This window comes from Coregonus lavaretus, assembly GCF_964263955.1.
Source record: "Coregonus lavaretus genome assembly, chromosome: 31".
Taxonomy (NCBI): Eukaryota; Metazoa; Chordata; class Actinopteri; order Salmoniformes; family Salmonidae; genus Coregonus; species Coregonus lavaretus.
Window position 1 is genome coordinate 15,927,254 of NC_140018.1, and position 23,848 is coordinate 15,951,101.

Genomic DNA, 23,848 nt, shown 5'->3' on the forward strand with positions numbered 1-23,848 from the left:
TTGAGCTACACTACAGTATACCTTCTAACATAGCCAGATAGTAGTAGTGACACACCCCTTACCTTAGCCTGCTGCCACCCCTCCACTGCCTCCTCCCCACTGCTCCTTCCCTCCGCTCTGCTCAGCTCCTGGCTCCACCCCTTTAGCCGCTCATCAAGCTCCCTAAGCTCCTCCTCCATCCTGGCGGTCAGACGCTCGTACTCCTGCTCCTGCTCCGTTGCCGTGGCGAGGGCCCTTTCCAGGCCGTCGCGGGCTCTCAGGGCGGCCCCCTCCCACTGCTCCAGAGCCTGGGCTAGCGCCCCTAGCTGGCGGTCCATGGCCTCACACCCTCCAGCCGCTGTGTGTTCAGCTGTGGCTCCACTGCTCCGACGCACGCGACTGAGACGATCCCGGCCCTCCAGCAACCGACACTCCACCCGCTCCTGATAACGTGAAGGGAGGGAGGGAGGTGGAGGGATGGCGGGAGAGAGGGAGAAGAACAAAAGTTGCTACGGTAACTGCCACTGCTGTCGCAAATGTCTCTGATTCTAATGCTGATTCTATTTAAGGCAGCCTATAGGGTAGGGCTTTTTCCTCCTTATATACCTTACTCTCTCTCTCCCTCCCTCAGTGTATCTCCTCACTCATATTATTTCATTCTCTTCCTCTTATTTTTCCCTCCTTTCCATCTCCCATTTTCTTCTTATGCTCTTTTTCTCTCTCTCTCTCTCTCCCACTCACTCACTCGCCCCTTTTCTCTCTCTTCATTTTTCTCCCTCTCTCCCATTTTCTTTTTCTTTCCCTCTCTATTGAACGGCACACATCAGTAAGGTTTCAGTGATGTCTCCTAGAAAGGGAAATGTATTGATACTCCTGGACCTCTCCTATGAGGCACAGAGTGCAGTAATATACCTACTGAGAGAATCAAGTCATCGGGTCAGATTATTGTGTGTGTGTATTAAAGGATATATAGGGGATGGTACAACACTGAGCGCTTTGGTTTTTAGTTTTTATTCATGTCTAATGATAATCTGTATAGTACTCCTATCCCTGTCCACTTATACCAAATCCATTAAATAAAGGATGATCAGTAAAAAAAAAAAAGGCATATTATTATTATTATTATTATAAAATACACTTGGAAGCCAAATAGGCGCAATATTCCTAAAAGTCCTCTTTTAAACCAGTGATTCATATACCCTTTGAACTCCAGAAAAAACCAAGGTGTCACTCAGTAGGGTACAAATGTTACAAAACGTTATAAATATCTGAGTCTGTCAACCTGAATGGTCTGGAGAGAATCCTGGGGCGCATTCAGTTCGATTCAACGTTTCTACGTTGCGTGGCGGTTTGTACTGAACGTCACGTTTCCCAAAAACATTATTGAACAGACTTTGAAGTACGTTTGCTCCATTTGGTGGGTGTGGGTTGAAGCGATGAGTGACGTATTTAAAGGGCAGTGGTACATTTAACCCACAACCCAACCTCTCCACATTTTTCAACTGGTTCAGAACAGCACCGTTGCAGTTTTTTTCCATACTCAACGCAGCCATGTACTGCTACTGTTTGGAAATTACCATCATGTAGCTCAGTTGGTAGAGCATGGCACTTGCAACGCCAGGGTTGTGGGTTCGTTTCCCACGGGGGGCCAGTATGAAAAAATGTAAGTCGCTCTGGATAAGAGCGTCTGCTAAATGACAAAAAATGTAAATGTAAAATGTATTGCTCAGATTGGAGCGGTGTTGCTGGAGAGGCAGAGAGTGTGAAAAGCTAACACTTTAGTGTGATAGCAGCAACCTGATGGAGGGAGTAAATGAGGAGAGCCACATTCAGGCGCTGACGGGGAGAAATGATCACCTTGAGTGCTCACATACGCCAAATAGAAGTGCAGCAATTACTGTGTATACAGTATAGGGAACTACATGCATTTATATTTCCGTTTTCATTAAAAACTCACACACAGACACGGCACACACACACTTATAATGTGATCATTAAGACCCAGTGTGTGAATAAAAATGCTAATCAATATTTTCACACACATTTTCTCGCCTCTGTAATTGCGGAAGGAGGGATCGACCAACAGGGGAAAATATGAACATCAATTCTCTTGTTCCTTTTCACCGGATATTTGAACAATTGAGCCGTCAGAAATGTCTGGCGAGCTAAATAGAATCTGTTTCGCTTGATGTATTAAACAAACTTCACTCTAATTGATCAATAGCTTTGGATTAATGAGTAAATGAACATGTACATGTAGACATTCTATGACAAGAAGCACAAGGTTGTCTAGAGAGCTTTATCTAGTTACATTTATGTAGTTCTGTCCTTGAGCTGTTCTTGTCTGTTAATGTTCTGCATTATGTTTTATATTTGTATGGACCCCAGAAAGAGTAGCTGCTGCTATTGCCACAGCTAATGGGGATCCTAATAAAATTACAAATACCAAAAGCTTAGCTAGTGGAGCAGAGGTGATGAGTAAGGGAAGTGAAGTGTCTAGGGGTTTATTTAGGACCAGGGTATCATGTATTCTGGAGTCCTCTTACCCGCACTTCTGACAGCCTCCTCTGTATAGAGATGGAGTCTCCCGATGTATCAGACCAGCGCTGTAGTTCCTCCCCTGCTGACATCAGCCAATCAGTGAGCTCCCTCACAGTCTCCAGGTACTGCTGGTGTTCCCTGACCACGCCCTCTGATAGTCTCACCCTCTCCTAAAGGATAAAGACAGTCACAAACATCAATCATCTTAACCAACGGTTCCCCAAAACAACAACATTGGTCAAGATGACGATCCAGCCAACATCACAAACAACTTCCTCACCTCTACGAGCGCTATGAGGTCATCAAACTGCACCTGCAGCTCGGCGCGGGCCTCCTGGCTGAAAGCTGCATCCCCAGTCTTCTTGAAGAGCTCTGCCGCCCTCTCCTCCAGACTGGATAGGGACCCCTGGTGTTCCTGGAGGTCAGCCAGCAGGGCCCGCAGTCTCTCCAGCTGGGAAGCCTTCTCTCTGAGGCCAGGCTGGGGGATGAGTGGGCCACATATGTCCCCCTCCACTGCCTCCAACCAGCACTGCAGTTGGGCCTCACTGTCCAGGTAACACCCCCACTGTGCCACCGTCCACTCCAGACGACTAGGAGAGATGAGACATATGGAATAATACAGAGGGGAGATATATTGTAGATGTGTATTAAAATATACAGACACATTTTATTAGATGGATATAAGAGATAAATCACAAACAGATATTTGGACACACACACACTTCAACTGCCACCCTTTGGCTCCCACTAAAAACCCTCCCCTCCTTAAACACCCCATGTGAGATCCCTCTTGCTTGCCATCCTCCATTTAGTCCCTAATTAGATCAATCCATTCTATCAGGATGGGCGATAATCGCTCAATTAGACACACACACACACACACACACACACACACACACACACACACAACAGACACATATACAAAGAGACAAATACTTCTCATTATGTTCTTAACCTAATTGTAATTAATGGCATTTAGACATAAATCTGATATGATGAATTAAATCCAGTCTGAGAAGAGATTTCTAACACAGATGATCTTAAACCACACCTAAAGGCGTGACATTTGGAAACTCAATATAACAAACAAAAGCCAAAGAGGTGATTTTATATGATAAATATAATAGACGCTAATGTTATTGTGGCCAATACTGGTCCCATTCTCAGCCTCCAAGCCTGGCAAGCAAGAATACGCCAGCATTGACCATCAGTTGAAGTGAGGTCAAATCTCAAGATTACGAAACAATATTTAGGTTATGTTATGGTTATTATCAGATTACTTTATGGTTGACATGGTGAATGGAAGGGTCTCTACCTGTGGCAGCTCATGGCGGTCACCAGCAGCGTGGCCCACACGTCCTCCACTTCCTGCAGCTGAGAGCGGATCACTTCCTGTCCCGCCTCCCCACTGCTGCTCCTGATGGCCAATTCACTCTTCCCCACCGCCATGTTCAGCTTCACCTCGCCCTCACCCTTCAGAAGCAGGATGTCCTGAATGGATCAACAAAAGGGTCAGAGGGGAAGGTCAGTATTACAGTACTGTGTTCAGGCAGGAAGACTTCCTGTACAGTAGTAAACAACAGCGCTCTCTTGTGTCTGTTTAAAGAACTACAGCAATGTATAACTCCAGTCACAGTGGGTGTGGGGGGTGTATGCAGAATGTGGAGAGTGTGTGAAAGGGTATGTAGATCAACAAATGTGTTAAGTGTGTGTCCGAGTGTGTTTGTGTGAGTTTGTGTGTGTGTGCGTGTGGGGAGGCATTGCTCCCTCCTTACATACCTGCACTTGCTCCAGCCTCTCTTCCAGCTCCTTCTTGTTGCCCATGGTGCTCCCCAGACTTCCCAGCCGCTCCTGGATGTCCTCCAGCCAGAGCCACACCCCATGCAGGGTCTCTCCGAACGCCTGGCTCTCCAGGCAGCCTCTCAGGCGCTCCCTGGTCCCCTGCAGCAAGGCCTGGTGGTGGGTCTGGAGCTGGGCTGTGGCCTTCACCTCCCCTCCACAGCCTCGACCTGCCTCACGCAGAGACTGGGCCTCCTGGCTGAGACGATCCAGAGAACTCCTGGGGGGAGAGAGAGATGGTAAAGCAACAACTTAAGGTGAATCAATGACTGACTAGCATACAGTGTGTGTATACAGTATGTCAGTTACCGATAATGAAATATAACAACATTGCAGCAACATTTACCACCTCCATGCTTTATCAAGATGAATGTCTCATCTCAGTGCTATTTAAGGCTCTTTAATTTAGAACTCAACAAACACAAACCTCTTTGTCAGCAGCTTTCTGTGGATCTCCTCCACTCTCTCCAGCTCGTCAGTGCTGTCAGGGACTCCTGGCTGCTCCACTCCCCCCAGAGGAGGCTCTCTCTTCAGGCTACGCTCCATCTGTTCCAGCCAGTCCCTTAGCCCCTCCACACGGCCCTCAAACCTGGGAAAGAGGAACACTGCCAATGTGACTACAACTAAAACAAGCGAAGTTAGTTAGCTAGAACACTTTGATTTCCTTTGGGAAATTATTTAGCATCATTACACAACAAAACAACATCATTCTTCTACATTCTCAGAATGTTACACAAACTCACACTTACAATTCTGGTAGGACAATCTGCTAGACACATACAAACACACTCACCCTGTCAGTAGAGCAATTCCCTCCTCCAGGTCTTGTTGGGTCTGTCTGCACCCCTCCTTGTACCCCTCCCAGTCTCTCAGGCAAGAAGAGAGGCGCTCCTGCACCTGTCCCGACCCCGCCTTAGGCAGGTGGAGCAGCAGCCTCTCTGCCTCGTCACACACCTGGCCCAGGTGCTGCTCGCCCTCCTCCACATGCTCCAGCGCCACCTGGGGGACAGGAGGGGAAAGGTGGTGAATAGTTTAGACCAGTACTAAAGCAGTATAGCATAGATAACAGAGCAGTAACAATAATAGTATAAACACTTAACAACAGTTAAATATGATTGACAGTACCTTTAGCCTCTCCACCTTGGTTCCCAGGGAGGTGACATCTCCTGATTGGTCAGAACATTCTTTTAGCTCCGCCTTCCGTTCAGAGAGCCAGGAGTTAAACTCTTGAACGACCTCTGCTCAGATGGAAAGAACAAATGAACGAGAAACAGGATGAGAACAGAAGAGAGAAGGAGTGAGAGGATGAGGGAGAAGATATGGTAGACAAGGGGAAGGAGAATTGAGGCGGAGAGAGAGTAGAGGGAGAAAGGGAGAGATTGTGTCAGCGAACAAGGGAGGGCGAGGGAGGAGAGATTCTGTGAGGCAGATGGGATGTGTGGGTGTGTCTGCATGGTGCAGCACATGGTTGCCTTGGCAACAAGCCCAAATTACTCCCCTGAGAGCACCGGTGACGAGATCGACATTACTCTCAGAGGCACAGGTGTGTGTGTGCCAGACAGTGTGTCAGTGCAGTTTGTGTGTGCCCTGGGGAAAGTCAAGGCTAATCAAAATGCAATCTAAGGCACCAGTAGCATTTAAAAGCAACATGTGATGCTATATGGTACAGATAAAAGGTCTTTACAGGGATCAATATGTCATAACTCCTTTGTTATGTATGAGGCAGTATAACGCAGCCTTTATTCTATCCCCAGTGTCCTGAGCTACTTTATCATGTCAGCTCCTCGTTGGTGTTTTCATGTGTCCTACTTTATGCAATCTATTCTTACATTGTCCCCTGGCTGCTCTGCTATTGTCCATCCACAGAGTCCGTATACAGTAATACAAGCAAGGGTTACAATGAAGAGGGGGCCGTTTGAGACAGCAAACACTGGGAATTGAATTTATATCTATTTGAAACTTACAATGGGAAATCAACCTTTAGCACGTAAATATAACAGCATAAAACCCCGTTTTAACCCTCTCCTCACTGTTGAAACGCAGCTGCAGTGCGTCTTGCAGAGTCCCACGGGTCCTGGAGCTGAGCTGGGCTGCAGCCTCGGTCCTCTTGGCCAGCAGGGTGAGGTCAGAGGACATATGGGTCAGCTCCTGGGAGGGGTGGGACCTACAGAGGGAGCTCAGCGTCTCTCTGGCCATGTCTATATCACCCCTCTGCTGCTGGAGGGCACTTTGGAGATCCTGGGGAGAGGGAAGGGGAGAGAGGGTATTGACTGTCACTCAGGGGTGGCTGGAAATAGAATTCAATAGAATAGATTTTTACTAGCTTAGGATAGGAAATAACATACCTACAATGGTATTTGAACGGATTTCTGTGATCATTGAAAGTGATAAACAGTCAAATTCACCATTTGTCAAAGTTCTATACACTCTATAAAACTGAGAGACTGGGAAGAAAAATCCTTTCATCAAGATGTGGTATTCTGGTTGGTTGAAATGGAACGGGTAATATTGGTAATATTATACCTTGACTCTAATCATATCCTCTGGTCCGGAGGGTTCAGTCAGGTCAGACAATGAGCTCTCCACGGTCTCCAGCCGCTCGGCCATCTGGGACATGAGGTCCTCCAAGCGCTGCTTCTGGAAGCTGAAGTAGGTCAGAGAATGTCTGGCCTGGTCAAACACCTCCTGGGCATGACTGATCTTCTTCCTCAGGTCACACTCCATCACCTGAGAGAAACAGAGAGACATATGGTTGACATTCTCCACAAGTTGCTTGGTTAAGTCTCCTCCTGCTGAGGATAACATGTTGGATAACATGGCCTCTGAACCCAAAACTTACCTGCAGCTGGATGGGGGTCTCCTGAAGCTTGGCCAGGTCCTTGAGCTTGGTCACCCTCTCCTGCAGGTCATCCAGCCTCTGTTCTCTCCTCTCCACCTCGGCCTGATACAACACAGTAAGAGACTCTTTCAACTGGCATCCTTGGATTTTCTTTTTACATTAGGTCTAGCAACAGTGAACAATGTGATGACCTTCATCCATACTAGACTAGACCGCCCAGCTGGGTCTAACCTGGAAAGTGGCAAGGTGTGTCTCTGTCCCCTGCCTGTCACTAAGATTGGCCACACCCTCAGTGAGGTCAGCGATGGAGGCTTCTGCCCATTGGTCGATGTCCCGTTCCATGGTCTTAAGGTCATCCAATAGGGACACACAATGGCCTAGTCTCTCAGTGTTGGTCTGGATCCTCTCTGATACCTACAGGACAGGACAAGCACACAGACCAATCAATTGACCATTTATATACCTGCTAGTTCAACAACAGCTTTCAGAATCTCTGTCTCTCTCTCTTGACAGTTATTGGCCTGTAATTAAGAGAAGGAGATAGAGAGAAAGAGTCAATCTTTGTTTTCAAGAGGTAGCGAGGTAGAGAGATAAAGATAGGGGGGAGAGTGAGAGAGAGAAAGGCAGACAACATGTCTAGACTTGTTGATATTGCATGCTCATTTGTGACAGCTGAGCAGTCGGCTGAATCCCACAGGAGGAGAGAGAGAGAGAGAGAGAGAGAGAGAGAGAGAGAGAGAGAGAGAGAGAGAGAGAGAGAGAGAGAGAGAGAGAGAGAGAGAGAGAGAGAGAGAGGGGAAATGAGATAGACAAACAAACAAATATGTACAGAGGAAGAGTGAAAGATTGTGATTTAACAATCTGTTGCCTCCAAAGTGAATTACAAAACCAAACCATCTACACCCAGAAGAGATGAAACCCTAAGCTCTCTTCCCCATCCTAGCTCCCTCACCTGCAGCCACTGGTCCCTGAGTGTCTCCATGCCTCTCTGGATACTGTTGGAGTCACAGTGTGGAACGTTCTCCAGCTCTCTCTGCAGGTCCTCTCCTGAACTGATTAACAGGTCCATGTCCTCCTGTCTTCCTCTCAGCTCAGCTATCACTGCCTCGTGCTGTTGAGACAGGAGATACATGTATGTAATGACAACACTTTGCCACTAGGTGGAAACCACAGCATAGATATTATCCCAAAAGCATTGTAGGCTGACTGTACTATAAGAACCATATGTGACTCTACAGTTTATCTGACTGTATAAGGCATTGCTTTAACTGTATTACAAGCATGTGAAATATTGATATACCTGCTATTGTATCAGTATCATTCATTACAATACAGTAGATAGGACTCTACTGTTGGAGAATAATAATAAATAATATGCCATTTAGCAGACGCTTTTATCCAAAGCGACTTACAGTCATGCGTGCATACATTTTTGTGTATGGGTGGTCCCGGGGATCGAACCCACTACCTTGGCGTTACAAGCGCCATGCTCTACCAGCTGAGCTACAGATGACCACGGTTAATTACAGTGTGACTGACCCGTGAGAGTATTCTCCTGGCCTCCTCTGGGTTGTGGTTGTGGTCAGGCTGGTTGTGGGTGACGGTCAAGGCGTTCTCTACAGTGGTACTGAGGGTGGACCTGAGGGAATGGAAGTGACGTAGCAGCTCCACCAGGTGTCCACACCGCTCCTGACTGGAGGGGGAGAGACAACAATGACAACTTGATGTAACTAAGACTGTGAACAGGTAACAATCCTCTCTGGACAAATGGAAAATATGAAGAAAACATTTTGTTCATTGACAAAGTAAATGTAACTTTTTCTGAAACAATGCACAGAGACCCCAGCTACTGCCTCATGTTCATCATAGTGAGCTGACTGACACAATAACAAATGCTGGATCTACTTCACCACCCAACCAGCCCATCCCATCCTCTCCCCTCCCCCACTCCCTCCCTCACCCATCAGTGATGATCTTCCTGACATTCTCCCAGGCTGTTTCCACCAGGCCCACCTCCCTGAGGGCCTCCCCAGCCAGCTCACTGTCTCTCTGGGCCAGCTGGCTTCCCCTCTCCCTTAGCCACTGCTGGGAATGCTGCAGAGACTGGAGCTCATCCTCCAACTGGACAAAGAATCGCAGACTGGGGAGAAGAGACAGGGGACAGTGGGGATTTAACTCAATGTATACAACATATATACAGTGAGGGAAAAAAGTATTTGATCCCCTGCTGATTTTGTACGTTTGCCCACTGACAAAGACATGATCAGTCTATAATTTTAATGGTAGGTTTATTTGAACAGTGAGAGACAGAATAGCAACAAAAAAATCCAGAAAAACGCATGTAAAAAATGTTATAAATTGATTTCCATTTTAATGAGGGAAATAAGTATTTGACCCCTCTGCAAAACATGACTTAGTACTTGGTGGCAAAACCCTTGTTGGCAATCACAGAGGTCAGACGTTTCTTGTAGTTGGCCACCAGGTTTGCACACATCTCAGGAGGGATTTTTGTCCCACTCCTCTTTGCAGATCTTCTCCAAGTCATTAAGGTTTCGAGCCTGACATTTGGCAACTCGAACCTTCAGCTCCCTCCACAGATTTTCTATGGGATTAAGGTCTGGAGACTGGCTAGGCCACTCCAGGACCTTAATGTGCTTCTTCTTGACCCACTACTTTGTTGCCTTGGCCGTGTGTTTTGGGTCATTGTCATGCTGGAATACCCATCCACAACCCATTTTCAATGCCCTGGCTGAGGGAAGGAGGTTCTCACCCAAGATTTGACGGTACATGGCGCCGTCCATCGTCCCTTTGATGCGGTGAAGTTGTCCTGTCCCGTTAGCAGAAAAACACCCCCAAAGCATAAAGTTTCCACCTCCATGTTTAACGGTGGGGATGGTGTTCTTGGGGTCATCGGCAGCATTCCTCCTCCTCCAAACACGGCGAGTTGAGTTGATGCCAAAGAGCTCCATTTTGGTCTCATCTGACCACAACACTTTCACCCAGTTCTGCTCTGAATCATTCAGATGTTCATTGGCAAACTTCAGACGGCCCTGTATATGTGCTTTCTTGAGTAGGGGGACCTTGCGGGCGCTGCAGGATTTCAGTCCTTCACGGCGTAATGTGTTACCAATTGTTTTCTTGGTGACTATGGTCCCAGCTGCCTTGAGATCATTGACAAGATCCTCCCGTGTAGTTCTGGGCTGATTCCTCACCGTTCTAATGATCACTGCAACTCCACGAGGTGAGATCTTGCATGGAGCCCCAGGCCGAGGGAGATTGACAGTTATTTTGTATTTCTTCCATTTGCGAATAATCGCACCAACTGTTGTCACCTTCTCACCAAGCTGCTTGGCGATGGTCTTGTAGCCCATTCCAGCCTTGTGTAGGTCTACAATCTTGTCCCTGACATCCTTGGAGAGCTCTTTGGTCTTGGCCATGGTGGAGAGTTTGGAATCTGATTGATTGATTGCTTCTGTGGACAGGTGTCTTTTTACAGGTAACAAGCTGAGATTAGGAGCACTCCCTTTAAGAGTGTGCTCCTAATCTCAGCTCGTTACCTGTATAAAAGACACCTGGGAGCCAGAAATCTTTCTGATTGAGAGGGGGTCAAATACTTATTTCCCTCATTAAAATGCAAATCAATTTATAACATTTTTTACATGCGTTTTTCTGGATTTTTGTTGTTGTTATTCTGTCTCTCACTGTTCAAATAAACCTACCATTAAAATTATAGATTGATCATTTCTTTGTCAGTGGGCGAACGTACAAAATCAGCAGGGGATCAAATACTTTTTTCCCTCACTGTAAACCATAAAATTAGATGTAAAAGGCTGTATTTTTGTTGTATTCTGCCACTGGCAGTGTCTATATTATGAGAGATATTAGTTGTACCTGTTCTGAAAGGCTTGTATGCTGCTCTCTCTGGCCCCCTCCTGCCTGGCCCTCTCCTCCAGCTCCCTCAGACTCCTCATCACCTCCTCCCTCCTCTCCCTGAAGGAGGTCCACAGCGCCCCCAGGGCCTCCGCCTCGCTCTGCCTCCACCCCAGGCCCCGCTGCACCCCCTCCAGGGCCACCATGAGGGCCACAGCCTGGCCCCTGCACGACGTCCTCCCCTGGGCGGGACCTTGACCCAGACCCCCCTCCTTGGAGCCTTTCCATTCCGCCCCACTCAGGTGGAGGTGGGCCTTGCTGAGCCTCCCATCCAACCCCACCGCCTGGGCCTCCAGACGGGCCACGTCCCCGGCCACCTCCCCCAGCCCGCGGTGCAGCTCCTCAGCCTTCGATCGCTCCCAGCTCCCCCTGCCCTCCACAGCCTCCCGGAGGCCCCTGACCGCCAAGGCTGCAGCTCCGTGGCTCTGGAGGAAGACCCCCAGCTCAGCCAGGCTCTCCCCACGGAGGAGGAGCAGGCGTTGGACTTCACTGAGTGGCTGCAGGCAGTCCTCCCTCTGGCCCTGGAGCTGCTGCTGGGCCTCTGGGGAGGAGAAGGAGAGGAGGGAGGACTCTCTCTGCTGCAGGGTCTCTCTCAGGGCTGTCTGCTCCTGGAGAGACTCCTCATGCTCCTGGGAAAGGCAGTGAAGAGTTTAGCCTAAAAGCATCAACATCAACATTCACGTACAAATTCATCATCTATTTTACAGGATCAATCCTTGTCATCTCAAAGGGTTTATAGCACAATTAAGACACAATTCAGGCAAAAAACTTAGTCTGACTCACCTTGACCTGGGTGACAGCACTCTGCAGGTCAGCTATGTTGACCTGGGAAGTGGTTCTGAGGACAGACAGGAAGTTCTCGCTCCACTGGGTGAGGGTCAGCAGGGCCTCGTCAAAGAGCTCCACCTGAGACAGGTGTGTCTGCAGCTGCTGCAGCCTGCAGAGGAGAGAGGTGTAAGTGTGTGTGTACCAAGTGGTAAAAAAGTGGCCTTGATGGGAAATCCTACTTTGGTAATCTGTATATATACTGTAGGTGTATTATGTCAGATTGAACACAACACACTTCCTAACCTTTGTGTTATACTGTCTTTCATTGAGGTGTATCTCTCCTCCAGCTGTGTGATGTCATCAGTGAGTTCTCTGACCCGCCCCTCTGGTGCTGTAGGGTAGAGACACGCCCCCAAACTCACCACACCCTGCAGAGAAGCTTCATGGGACTGCAAATCACTCTGCATTTCCTGTAATATCATAAAATATGATTAAATAACTATAATTTATTATTATTTATTTATTGAAATATGATTGTGGATTGATGTTAACACTTTTTACCTGTACAGTTTGCAGCTCATTCATCAGCTTTGCTTTGTCTGTAGAGAGGAGGTGAGTGTCTGGACAGCAGACAGACTCACATCTGTCTAACCAGGACATGAGACTGAAACTCTCCTTCTCATACCTGAGACAAACAGGACAGAGGACACTTTTAAATACCGGACAGAAAATAAGGTCTAGTACAATTGGTAGCAAAAATATTTACCCAATACACACCTTCTAGTTCATAATATAATATTACTGACACACACACACAACAGTGGTGTGTATTCATGGTTGCTAAGGGAAGCCAGGCTTCCCCAAATATTTGACTAATATCTCTGTGTTTTCATAATTTTCCTTCAATTCGCAAGTGGCTGAATCTCACCGGATACATTTTTTAAAGAATTAGCCAATGAGTGTTAAGCTGAGCTCAATTGTGGGTTGTCCTGTCGCAGCAAAACGCCTCGTGAGGTATTGGTCTGTCACATGCATGAACCAGTACTGGTCGGTCACATGCATGAACCAAACGTTAAGGATGAATTAATTATGAATGATGAATAAGCTAAATCATGCCTATGTAACGTGTCTGTAAGCAGTATATAAGAGATCTAACGGGACTGCCCCGATAGAGCTCCTGACAGACGTGTACTATGGTGCATCAAGTTTGTTGGAACCTCTCCAGTTAACTGTTAATAAACAATGATTCATTTAAGATTGACTTAGAGTGTCCCTGTGTAGAATTTCTACAACAAGGCCAATGATTATGACTGCGATTCTGATCTAACCATAAATGTTTATATTGTGCCACTGGCCTGAGATGATTGAAGTTCAATATGTAGCCTATATATAGCCTAGTAGGCTCATGTTAACTAGCTAGCTAAATTAGCTGGTTCACTGTTGCCCATGCGAGGAAGTTAGGCTAACAAGCATTTTAGCTATGTAGCCTATTCCAACAAAAACTAAAAGCATACTGTATGAGAGAGCCATAGACCGTTTTGCCAACATGAAAGAGAGGAGGATGGCATTGGCGTTCAACTAGTCTACAAGTAGATTTTAAAAAATGTTTTACTTGCGCATGCACGCACACACACACACACACACACAGAAATCAGTACCATGGACAGCCACATGATATTTTGCAACATTGATTGGATTGTATGTAAAATTGTTTTCATTGTATTCAACTAAGCATATATAGCCTTGTTGATTTGATGATGTTTAAACGTTTAAGTTCAAATGGTGCTGGAATAGCGGAGGCAGTGCTCCTGTTGTCTTTCTGCTGACTTGTGGTAACACTGTGGTTCTAAATCAGTTATTGTTTAGTAAACTGTCGAAAACATTAACTTGCTTGACCATGCTGTAGGTCATGTAACTGTTTGTTACATGCAATATTTGCTTTGTGCTCTTCACCGGACAGATGTTGCTCTCCAGTTTTGTGATTAAACAAATGTAGGTGTCGTTGAATTTATTCCGCCACTGTGTAAATGTTGTCTTTTTGTTGTCTCGGCCTTATTGTATATCACGGTGACATATGAACGAATGGGTTATAGGGCAAACAATGCAATTATCACAACATAGGTTGTAATATGGCTTTTTTACTGTCTTGGCTTCCCTAGTGATTTTACACACACACACACACACACACACACACACACACACACACACACACACACACACACACTTCCATTATGAGTGGGCAGCCCATGTCTGTGTGTTACTGCTGTCTGTCAGTGACAGGGACATAAAGGGAAAGTCCTATCTCTCCACAGCACCCAGTACTGCACTACTAATCCCCAATACAAAAACCTCCAGGGTACCAGATGAGGTCTCCTGTATACACACACACACACACACACACACACACACACACACACACACACACACACACGCAGACACAGACATGCATACACAAACGGGTGTACGCATGCACAAACACACACACACATTGTCTCCTTACTTTTGCCATAGTGCCAGCAGTTTCTCCAGTGTAGCCTTTTTCTCTGCAGCCTGCTCTATGTATTCTCCCTGGTCCTTCTGGAGGTTAGCCACCTCTCCCTCCAGCAGATCCCCTTCACCCAGCCTCTTTTTACTCAAGCACAGAGCCACCAGCCTGGGCTTCAGCTGCTCCAAGGCCTGGGTTACGTCCTGGAAGAATTGCCAACATAGAAATGTCATGTACGCACAAACAAATGTGACTACCATATCTTATCCTAACATGATAAACATATGTCATATGCAATTATTTTAGTTGATGTAGCAGTGTGGACACATTATATTGTAGTGCAGCATGCTGAGAAAGAAGGACATGAGTCATTGTGTACCATATGGTCCTGGAGAACTCTGTAGGTCTCTGAGGAGGATGTACAGCAGGTGATGGTGATGTCCAGCTTCTCTTTGAGGTCAGCCATCGTTCTCTTCACCTGATGAAGACATCATTCAAAATCCCCACTTACTACAGTGTACTAACACATATATAATTTACAGTAAACCAGATGTAATGAACAAATCTTAACTTGAGATAAGTGTATGAAACGTGGACTTTTGCGTAAATCATGCATTAAAGTCAATGGGAGATTGCCGTGGCAATTCTAGTCACAATAGAGGTGTGTCTTACCTGTTCCAGGTTGTCGTTAAACCTCTGCCTGTAGGTGGCGTTCTGGTTGAGCTGTCCCCCCAGCTGTTCTATGCTCTCCTTCAGCTCCTCCCAGTACCGCTCCATCTGAGACAGCCGCGCCCGGATACGCCCCGCCTCCCCAGGGGTCACAAACCCTGACAGAGCCTCTGACTCCGCCTCCAGGTGGGACAACATGGCTGCCCGCTCTTCTAGTTTTGCTCCAACAGACTGAGAAAGAAAGAAAGAGGTGAGACAGACAGAGAGAGAAAGAGAGGAGTCAGACAGAGAGAGGGAGAAAGAGAGGAGACACAGAGAGAGAGAGAAAGAGGGGAGACAGACAGAGAGAAAGAGAAAGCGTGGAGACAGACAGAGAGAAAGAGAAAGCGTGGAGACAGACAGAGAGAGGGAGAAAGAGAGGAGACACAGAGAGAGAGAGAAAGAGGGGAGACAGACAGAGAGAAAGAGAAAGCGGGGAGACAGAGAGAGAGAGGGAGAAAGAGAGGAGACAGACAGAGAGAGAGAGAAAGAAGGAAGAAACAGAGAGATAGAGAGAAAGAGGTGAGACAGACAGAGAGAGAGAGAGAGAAAGGGGGGAGACAGACAGAGAGAGAGAGAAAGCAATTCAAAGTAGATCCCAATAGAGCTATTAGATCAGTCTCTACAGTCTCTGTTCATCTGTTCACATACAATCTGAAAGCCTGTGTGTAGAAACTGGGGCCCACAGTGATACAGACACTGATGTAGGGCATTCATTAAACAGTCATCGAAGCGATGCTCTGATCGTGACCAAAGCACAGACTACTTCTTGACTCTATATAATTGAGTGTGAATGGGAGGGAGGAATAGTATAAAGGACAGTATGACGCTGTGATACTAAACTGCATTTCTCCCACAAACACGCATGTATGCACATTCACACACAAACACATCATACCTCCACTGTGCTGATGTGTTTATCAAGGGGGTCTGAGGAGGAGGAGGAGGAGGTGGGGTCCACAGTGTCCAGCTCTTGCTCCCTCTCTGAGATCCAGGAGGAGAAGGCCTCTGACTCCCTGATGAAACGCTCCCACCACACACACACCATCTCCAGCTGGTCAACACTGCAAGACAAGGACAGGAGGAGAGTCAGTCTGCGCACACACACACAAACACTCACAAACACACACACACACACACACACACAACCATTCTACTACAGTATTGCTACAACTGAATAGGATGAAGCAGGAAAAGTACTGTGCATGTGAATATATCATAGAAAGTAAGTACAAAGAAGGGAGACATCCTTACATCTTCTTGAGCCTGGCCTCCAGTTGTGTGACTTGTTGTGTGGCCTGCTGGGCTTGCTGCTGTAGGAGGGTCTGGTTCTTATGACCCAGCTGAATCTCTGCTGCCTTCCTCAACAGGGAGTCTGTCTGTACCACATACTCCCAACTCTTCTTATGGAGCCCCTGGAAACAAATTGATACAGTGCCTTCAGAAAGTATTCACACCCCTTTACTTTTTCTACATGTTGTTGTGTTACAAAGTGGGATTAAAATGGATTTAATTGTCATTTTTTGTCAACGATCTACACAAAATACACTGTAATGCCAAAATGGAAGAACAATTCTATCATTTGTAAAAGAAAATCATGAAAAATAAAACACTAACATAACTTTATTAGATAAGAATTCAACCCCCAGAGTCTATACATGTTAGAATCACCTTTGGCATCTATTACAGCTGTGAGTCTTTCTGGGTAAGTCGCTAAGAGCTTTCCAAATGTGCAACATTTGCCCATTATTCTTTTCAAAATTCATTGCTAGATAGCCATTTTCAGGTCTTGCCATAGATTTTCAAGCAGATTTAAGACAAAACTGTAACTCGGCCATTCAGAAACATTCACTGCCTTCTTGGTAAGCAACTCCAGTGTAGATTTGGCCTTCTGTTTTAGGTTATTGTCCTGCTGAAAGGTGAATTCATCTCCCAGTGTTTGGTGGAAAGCACACTGAACCAGGTTTTCCTCTAGGATTTTGCATGTGCTTATCTCCATTCTGTTTATTTTTTATCCTAAAAAACTCCCCAGTCCTTAACATTTACAAGCATACCCATAACATGATGCAACCGCCACTATGCTTGAAAATATGGAGAGTGGTACTCAGTAATGTATTGTATTGGATTTGCCCCAAACATAACACTTTGTATTCAGTTAATTGCTCTGCCACATTTTTTTGCAGTATTACTTTAGTGCCTTATTGCAAACAGGATGCATATTTTGGAATACTCTGTCAATTAGGTTAGTATTGTGGAGTAACTACAATGTTGTTGATCCATCCTCAGTTTTCTCTTATCACAGCCATTAAACTCTGTAACTGTTTTAATGTTACCATTGGCCTCATGGTGAAATCCCTGAGCGGTTTCCTTCCTCTCCGGCAACTGAGTTAGGAAGGACACCTGTATCTTTGTAGTTACTGGTTGTATTGATTCACCATCCAAAGTGTAATCAATAACATTACCATGCTCAAAGGGATATTCAATGTGTGCTTCTTTTTTTATCCATCTACCAAGAGGTGCCCTTCTCTGCGAAGCATTGAAAAACCTCCCTGGTCTTTGTGGTTGAATCTGTATTTGAAATTCACTGCTCGACTAAGGGACCTTACAGATAATTGTATATGTGGGGTACAGAGATGAGGTTGTCATTCAAAAATCATGTTAAACACTATTATTGGAGTGAGTCCATGCAACTTAATATGTGACTTGTTAAGCAAATGTTTTACTCTTGAACTTATTTAGGCTTGCCATAACAAAGGGGTTGAATACTTATTGACACAAGACATTTCAGCTTTTCATTTTTTATGAATTTGTAAAAATTTCAAAAAACATAATTCCACTTTAGGCTAGTGACAACAAATCTCAATTTAATAATTTTTTAATTCAGGCTGTAACACAACAAAATGTGGACAAAATCAAGGGATGTGAATACTTTCTGAAGGCACTGTCCATACAGCTGTTGAGAATAATAACCAACTAATAAACACTGTGCTTGTGGTCATTGTCAATTTTCATGATCATCATCAATTTGAATTTGTATACAGTGCCTTGCAAAAATATTCATCCCCCTTGGCATTTTTCCTATTTTGTTGCATTACAACCTGTAATTGAAATGGATTTTTATTTGGATTTCATGTAATGGACATACACAACATAGTCCAAATGGTGAAGTGGAATGAAAAAAAGAACTTGTTTCAAAAATTAAAAAAAAAAAAAATAACGGAAAAGTGGTGCATGCATATCTATTCACCCCCTTTGCTATGAAGCCCCTAAATAAGATCTGGTGCAACCAATTACCTTCAGAAGTCACATAATTAGTTAAATAAAGTCCACCTGTGTGCAATCTAAGTGTCACATGATCTGTCACATGATCTCAGTATATATACACCTGTTCTGAAAGGCCCCAGAGTCTGCAACACCACTAAGCAAGGGGCACCACCAAGCAAGCGGCACCATGAAGACCAAGGAGCTCTCCAAACAGGTCAGGGACAAACTTGTGGACAAGTACAGATCAGGGTTGGGTTATAATTTTTTTTGTTGAAACTTTGAACATCCCATGGAGCACCATTAAATCCATTATTAAAAATTGGAAAGAATATGGCACCACAACAAACCTGCCAAGAGAGGGCCGCCCACCAAAACTCACAGACCAGGCAAGGAGGGTATTAATCAGAAAGGCAACAAAGAGACCAAAGTTAACCCTGAAGGAGCTGCAAAGCTCCACAGCGGAGATTGGAGTATCTGTCCATAGGACCACTTTAAGCTGTACACTCCACAAAGTTGGGCTTTACGGAAGAGTGGCCAGAAAAAAAAGCCATTGCTTAAAGAAAAACATAAGCAAACATGTTTGGTGTTCGCCAAAAGGCATGTGGGAGACTCCCCAAACATATGGAAGAAGGTACCCTGGTCAGATGAGACTAAAATTGAGCTTTTTGGCCATCAAGGAAAACGCTATGTCTGGTGCAAACCCAACACCTCTCATCACCCCGAGAACACCATCCCCACAGTGAAGCATGGTGGTGGCAGCATCATGCTGTGGGGATGTTTTTCATCGGCAGGGACTGGGAAACTGGTCAGAATTGAAGGAATGATGGATGGTGCTAAATACAGGGACATTCTTGAGGGAAATCTGTTTCAGTCTTCCAGAGATTTGAGACCGGGACGGAGGTTCACCTTCCAGCAGAACAATGACCCTAAGCATACTGCTAAAGCAACACTCAAGTGGTTTAAGGGGAAACATTTAAATGTCTTGGAATGGCCTAGTCAAAGCCCAGACCTCAATCCATTTGAGAATCTGTGGTATGACTTAAAGATTGCTGTACACCAGCGGAACCCATCCAACTTGAAGGAGCTGGAGCAGCTTTGCCTTGAAGAATGGGCAAAAATCCCAGTGGCTAGATGTGCCAAGCTTATAGAGACATACCCCAAGAGACTTGCAGCTGTAATTGCTGCAAAAGGTGGCTCTACAAAGTATTGACTTTGGGGGGTGAATAGTTATGCACGCTCAAGTTTTCTGTTGTTTTTCACAATAAAAAATATTTTGCATCTTCAGAATGGTAGGTATGTTGTGTAAATCAAATGATACAAACCCCCCCAAAAACCCATTTTAATTCCAGGTTGTAAGGCAACAAAAGAGGAAAAATGCCAAGGGGGGTAAATAATTTCACAAGCCACTGTATATGCACAGACACACACACTGGATGTATCTCTTTCAGACTTACCTTGGTAAACCCCAGCTCAGTCCTGAGGCTGTCCAGGCTGCTGAAGATGAGCTCCCTCTGTAAGACAGGGCTGGTACTGCTGACAAACTGCCACACTGCCTCTCTCTCTGCCTCAAACTCCTGCCACGCACCCAGAGTCGCCTGAGGATCCCACACAGATATCGTTGAATACAAACACAACATATGTGGACACGGGCACACACACACAGGGTTGGGTAGTTTATTTTCTGAATGTAATCTGTTACAGTTAATGGTTACCTGTCCAAAATTTTAATCAGTAACGTAACTTTTGGATTACCCAAACTCAGTAACGTAATCTGATTACTTTCAGTTACTTTTGGATTACTTTACCTTTAAGAGGCTTTAGAAGAAGACTAAAAGGATCCATCAAACACATTTGGTTTGTCATCATAGTGGTCTCTGACTTGTGGTCAGACTCACTCTGGGAGAACAAAGTTAAACTTGTGCTTTTTTTCAATGCTAAATTGAATGTCATTGAGAAAACAGAAAGGTGTTATAATGTATTTTTTTGCAAACATCCTTTCTGAATTTAAAAGTAATCCAATAAGTAAGTTTAGTTTTTCAAGAGTATCTGCAATTGGATTACAATATTTTTGCTGGTAAAATAACGTTTTTTTTTGGTAATCAGTTACTCCCCTACCCTGCACACACATACACACACGCACAAACACACACACACACACAGCCACACCCACACACAAACAAATGGGACAGACACACAGATTTAAACTGATCAATGACAAGGCTGAGAGGGACATGTTTACTTGAAACCCGAGGGTAAGAAGAAAACGTGTAAGTCAAAAACACAGCACACAGATCAATGGCAAGTTAACACAGGACAAGGACCAATCATTGATCAGGGAAGGTGCATGTACAGAAAGATCAATGGGAAGACATGCACATGCATTTCAACACACCCACATGTGTGAATACGATGTAGTTTATCCAGAGACGTTGTACCTGCAGATTGTGCTCCTGGGCCCCTACTTTGCGGTCCACCTCTCTGAAAGCACCCTCTAGTTCCCGTAGTGAGCTGCTAAGCCCCTCCCCCTTCTGCAGCTGGCGACAGTGAGCGACTAGTAGCTCCGCCTTCTTCCTGTCAGTCTGCTGACGCTTCAGGTGCTGCTGTTGACCCACAGAGCGATAGAGGCAGGAAGTCAGAGAGAAAATCAATGTGTTTAAGGGGATCCTTTTGAGCAAGGAGAAGCACAGAATTGCTAATCTTCTAAGTAGTGTTTTGGGATGCAAGGTGATTTGTATATCAGTGATTCTGATTGTGCAGTCCGACTGCAATGCAATGTAGTTGATCTCAAACACACACAATGGCTTCATGAGACAGTACAGTTACACAGTGGGAATGTGCAGCTTCAGCCCACCCCTCCCTCAGCCCCTACCTGGTGTATGAGGAGCAGCTGCCTGGCCTCCTCTGGGTTATCTGCCTCCAGGATCCTGCTGGTCTGCTCCTGAGCCTCCCTTCGAGCCCTGAGAACCTCCTCCAGAGCACAACGCACATCCTCCCTCAGCTCCTCACTGTGGACCCTCACAGACCCCTCCTGTCCCCACTGAGAGAGAGAGAGAGAGCGAGAGAGAGAGAGAGAGAGAGAGAAAGAGAGAGAGAGAGAAAGAGAGAGAGCGAGAGCGAGAGAGATAGTAAGGCAGGTCCTTAAAACATAATGTATACAGGTATATAACACAGACTAGACCAGCATAATAACATTGTAATAGAGCAGGGATCACCAGTTCACTTTATAGATAGGCAAGGAAGGAACAGAGATCAGTCTCTCAATTCTGACCTTCATGACAAGGGGACAGTTGTCTCTCCATAACTAAAAAAATAAGATGGTTTACCTCCAAGAGAGAGGAGAGGAGGGCGGTGAAGTCAGAGGAGAGTTTGGCCAGGGCAGCCCTCTGTCTAATAGCCTCCACCTCAGGACTGACCTCTGTCAGTACAGCCAGATGACTCTTCAGCCAGGACAGGCTCTCCTCCTGCCCCTCTGCTGCCCTCTGGAGCTCCTATGGGAGGGAGGGGGAGAGGAAGGGGGAGAGAGGGGTAGGAGGATGACAGAATTTGGGATAGAAAGGGAGGGGAGTTTGAGGAGTAGAGAGGGAGAGGTATGGGGTGAAGGGTGAAGGGTAGGAGGAGGGAGGAATGGGTAGACAGGGAGATATGAAAATGGGATATGAGGATTTGGGATAAAGTGGGAGAGATTGAGAGGGATGGAAAGGGGTAGTAGTAAAGATGAAGAGGTTCTGTATCAATGGGGAAATGGAACTCTGTGGTAATTCTGGGATATAGCACATCTTGCTCACCTGGACAGTAGTATCCACCTGTTCTTGGTGGGAGGGATCTCTGGCTCTCTCCCTCAGGAGCCTCACCTGGCTTCTCTGAGACGACAGCCAATCAGAGAGCTCTGAGAACCTGGATCAAGGGGGATTTTTTTATTCTACATTATCATATTATTTCTTTACAAGTACGGTACTTCACATCAGCATAAAAATATATATATATATGACATTGGAGAAACGTCTATCTCTGTCCCCTCTCACCTGTCATTCCACTCCCTCCACTGGGAGTGCTGCTGCAGCTTCAGGTGGGTGGCCTCTATCTGGCCTTTGACCTCTGCCAGGGCCCTCCTGGTGGAGTCCAGGGTTCGTCTAGCAGGGTCGTTGTCAGGGAGTGTCTGACAGAGCTCCTCCATGTTGCCTATCCTCTTCTCACATACACTGAGAGGGGCTTTCTCCCTGAAGAAGGTCTAAGGATAGACACATATAATGGTGAGGTTAGGGTGATCTCATTCCTGCCCCTCTCTCCCTCCTTCCTTCAATACCTCCCTCCCTCACTCTCTCTCCTTCCTTCCTTCAATACCTCCCTCACTCTCTCTCCTTCCTTCTCTCACCCTGTGTTCTCTGATGACTGTCTCGCTGCCTGTGGTGGTCAGTGCTTGGTTCTCTCTGGCCAGCTCTGCCCTGCACTCCTGTAGGATGGCCCCTGCCCGTCCTCGTTCCGCCTCCACCTTCAGACGCTGCAGGTGAAACGGCGCCTCTATCTGGATGTCCTGCAGAAGCACAAGGACACAGGGAGACTAAATGGACATGGTTTTTCAGAGCATCCAAGAGAGACAGAGAGACAAGGACACTGCCTAATATTACACAAGGATGAAGAAACAGCAGTCCAGAAGGATGCTCTACAAGATGGATGCTATTGTACCCCCATGTAATATTATAAAGCACTTTAAGACTTTAATGAAAAGTGCCATATAAATGCAATGCATTATCAGTATTACTACTATCGTATGTATGAAAGTGATCAAACTTTGCTCTCTGACCTTCCACTGTTTGTGCAGTGTCCTGACGGTGTCCTGTAGCGCCTGCTGCTCCACCTCAGGCAGGATGTCTGTCAGATCGTCACACGCCTTTAGGAACACACTCAGGACCCGCTGGTCTAGCTGCCCAAAGAACTCCTGAACGGAATACACAAAAAAGTCAGAGGGGGAGCGAATTTTTTTTTCATTTTATTATTGTATTATCTCAATCATTTCAAGTAGTCTCAATAGTCTCAAATTAATCTCTAAAAGTGATTCCTCCCACTCATCTAAACTGAGTGAAGTTGACTGTTGATTGAGTGGTGTTTTTCTTCAAGTCTTACGCTGTGTTTTTTCAGCAGCTCCTCTGCGTATCCCCCCTCTCTCAGGCAGGTGGTTGCCACCTTCAGCACTCTCTCCAGCTCCTGACGAGACTCCTCAAACCTCCTCCTCATGGTGCTGTTGGCCTCCTCCTGCCTCCTCCACTCCCCCACCTCCTTCAACAGACCCTGGGAGGGGAGAGCACAAAGGGTGGTAAAGATGTAGTGATGCTGCGTGGGTCATGTAGTTACTGTAGTTGTATGTGACCCCTAACTGTCAATCATCTTTGATCAAGTCGATGACGATATTTTCAGTGTTCAAAACCGTTAATGTGAGCTCCCGAGTCTGAAATCTTTTTATTTTTTAATTTTTTAAACCTTTAGTCAATTAAGAACAA

The 23,848-nt window shown here is 45.9% G+C and overlaps 1 protein-coding gene across 1 annotated transcript in view; it reads right to left on the bottom strand.

Annotated features, from left to right (window-relative positions):
- syne1a (spectrin repeat containing, nuclear envelope 1a) overlaps window positions 1–23,848 on the bottom strand; it is a gene marked incomplete at its 5' end in the record, with an annotated part of 201,450 nt that overhangs the window by 116,965 nt on the left and 60,637 nt on the right. Inside the window, 33 exons of the mRNA XM_084149547.1 lie at window positions 63–422; window positions 2,526–2,690; window positions 2,801–3,110; window positions 3,836–4,011; window positions 4,300–4,579; window positions 4,787–4,948; window positions 5,153–5,358; window positions 5,485–5,597; window positions 6,390–6,597; window positions 6,883–7,086; window positions 7,199–7,300; window positions 7,430–7,612; window positions 8,151–8,309; window positions 8,738–8,891; window positions 9,159–9,338; window positions 11,090–11,757; window positions 11,912–12,055; window positions 12,190–12,366; window positions 12,458–12,581; window positions 14,397–14,584; window positions 14,761–14,859; window positions 15,054–15,281; window positions 15,988–16,153; window positions 16,344–16,504; window positions 19,808–19,948; window positions 20,789–20,953; window positions 21,223–21,390; window positions 21,677–21,841; window positions 22,139–22,247; window positions 22,376–22,581; window positions 22,726–22,884; window positions 23,155–23,289; window positions 23,475–23,639. Of these exons, the coding sequence (XP_084005673.1) occupies window positions 63–422; window positions 2,526–2,690; window positions 2,801–3,110; window positions 3,836–4,011; window positions 4,300–4,579; window positions 4,787–4,948; window positions 5,153–5,358; window positions 5,485–5,597; window positions 6,390–6,597; window positions 6,883–7,086; window positions 7,199–7,300; window positions 7,430–7,612; window positions 8,151–8,309; window positions 8,738–8,891; window positions 9,159–9,338; window positions 11,090–11,757; window positions 11,912–12,055; window positions 12,190–12,366; window positions 12,458–12,581; window positions 14,397–14,584; window positions 14,761–14,859; window positions 15,054–15,281; window positions 15,988–16,153; window positions 16,344–16,504; window positions 19,808–19,948; window positions 20,789–20,953; window positions 21,223–21,390; window positions 21,677–21,841; window positions 22,139–22,247; window positions 22,376–22,581; window positions 22,726–22,884; window positions 23,155–23,289; window positions 23,475–23,639 (6,330 nt within the window). The remainder of the gene's footprint in view (window positions 1–62; window positions 423–2,525; window positions 2,691–2,800; window positions 3,111–3,835; window positions 4,012–4,299; window positions 4,580–4,786; window positions 4,949–5,152; window positions 5,359–5,484; window positions 5,598–6,389; window positions 6,598–6,882; window positions 7,087–7,198; window positions 7,301–7,429; window positions 7,613–8,150; window positions 8,310–8,737; window positions 8,892–9,158; window positions 9,339–11,089; window positions 11,758–11,911; window positions 12,056–12,189; window positions 12,367–12,457; window positions 12,582–14,396; window positions 14,585–14,760; window positions 14,860–15,053; window positions 15,282–15,987; window positions 16,154–16,343; window positions 16,505–19,807; window positions 19,949–20,788; window positions 20,954–21,222; window positions 21,391–21,676; window positions 21,842–22,138; window positions 22,248–22,375; window positions 22,582–22,725; window positions 22,885–23,154; window positions 23,290–23,474; window positions 23,640–23,848) is intronic.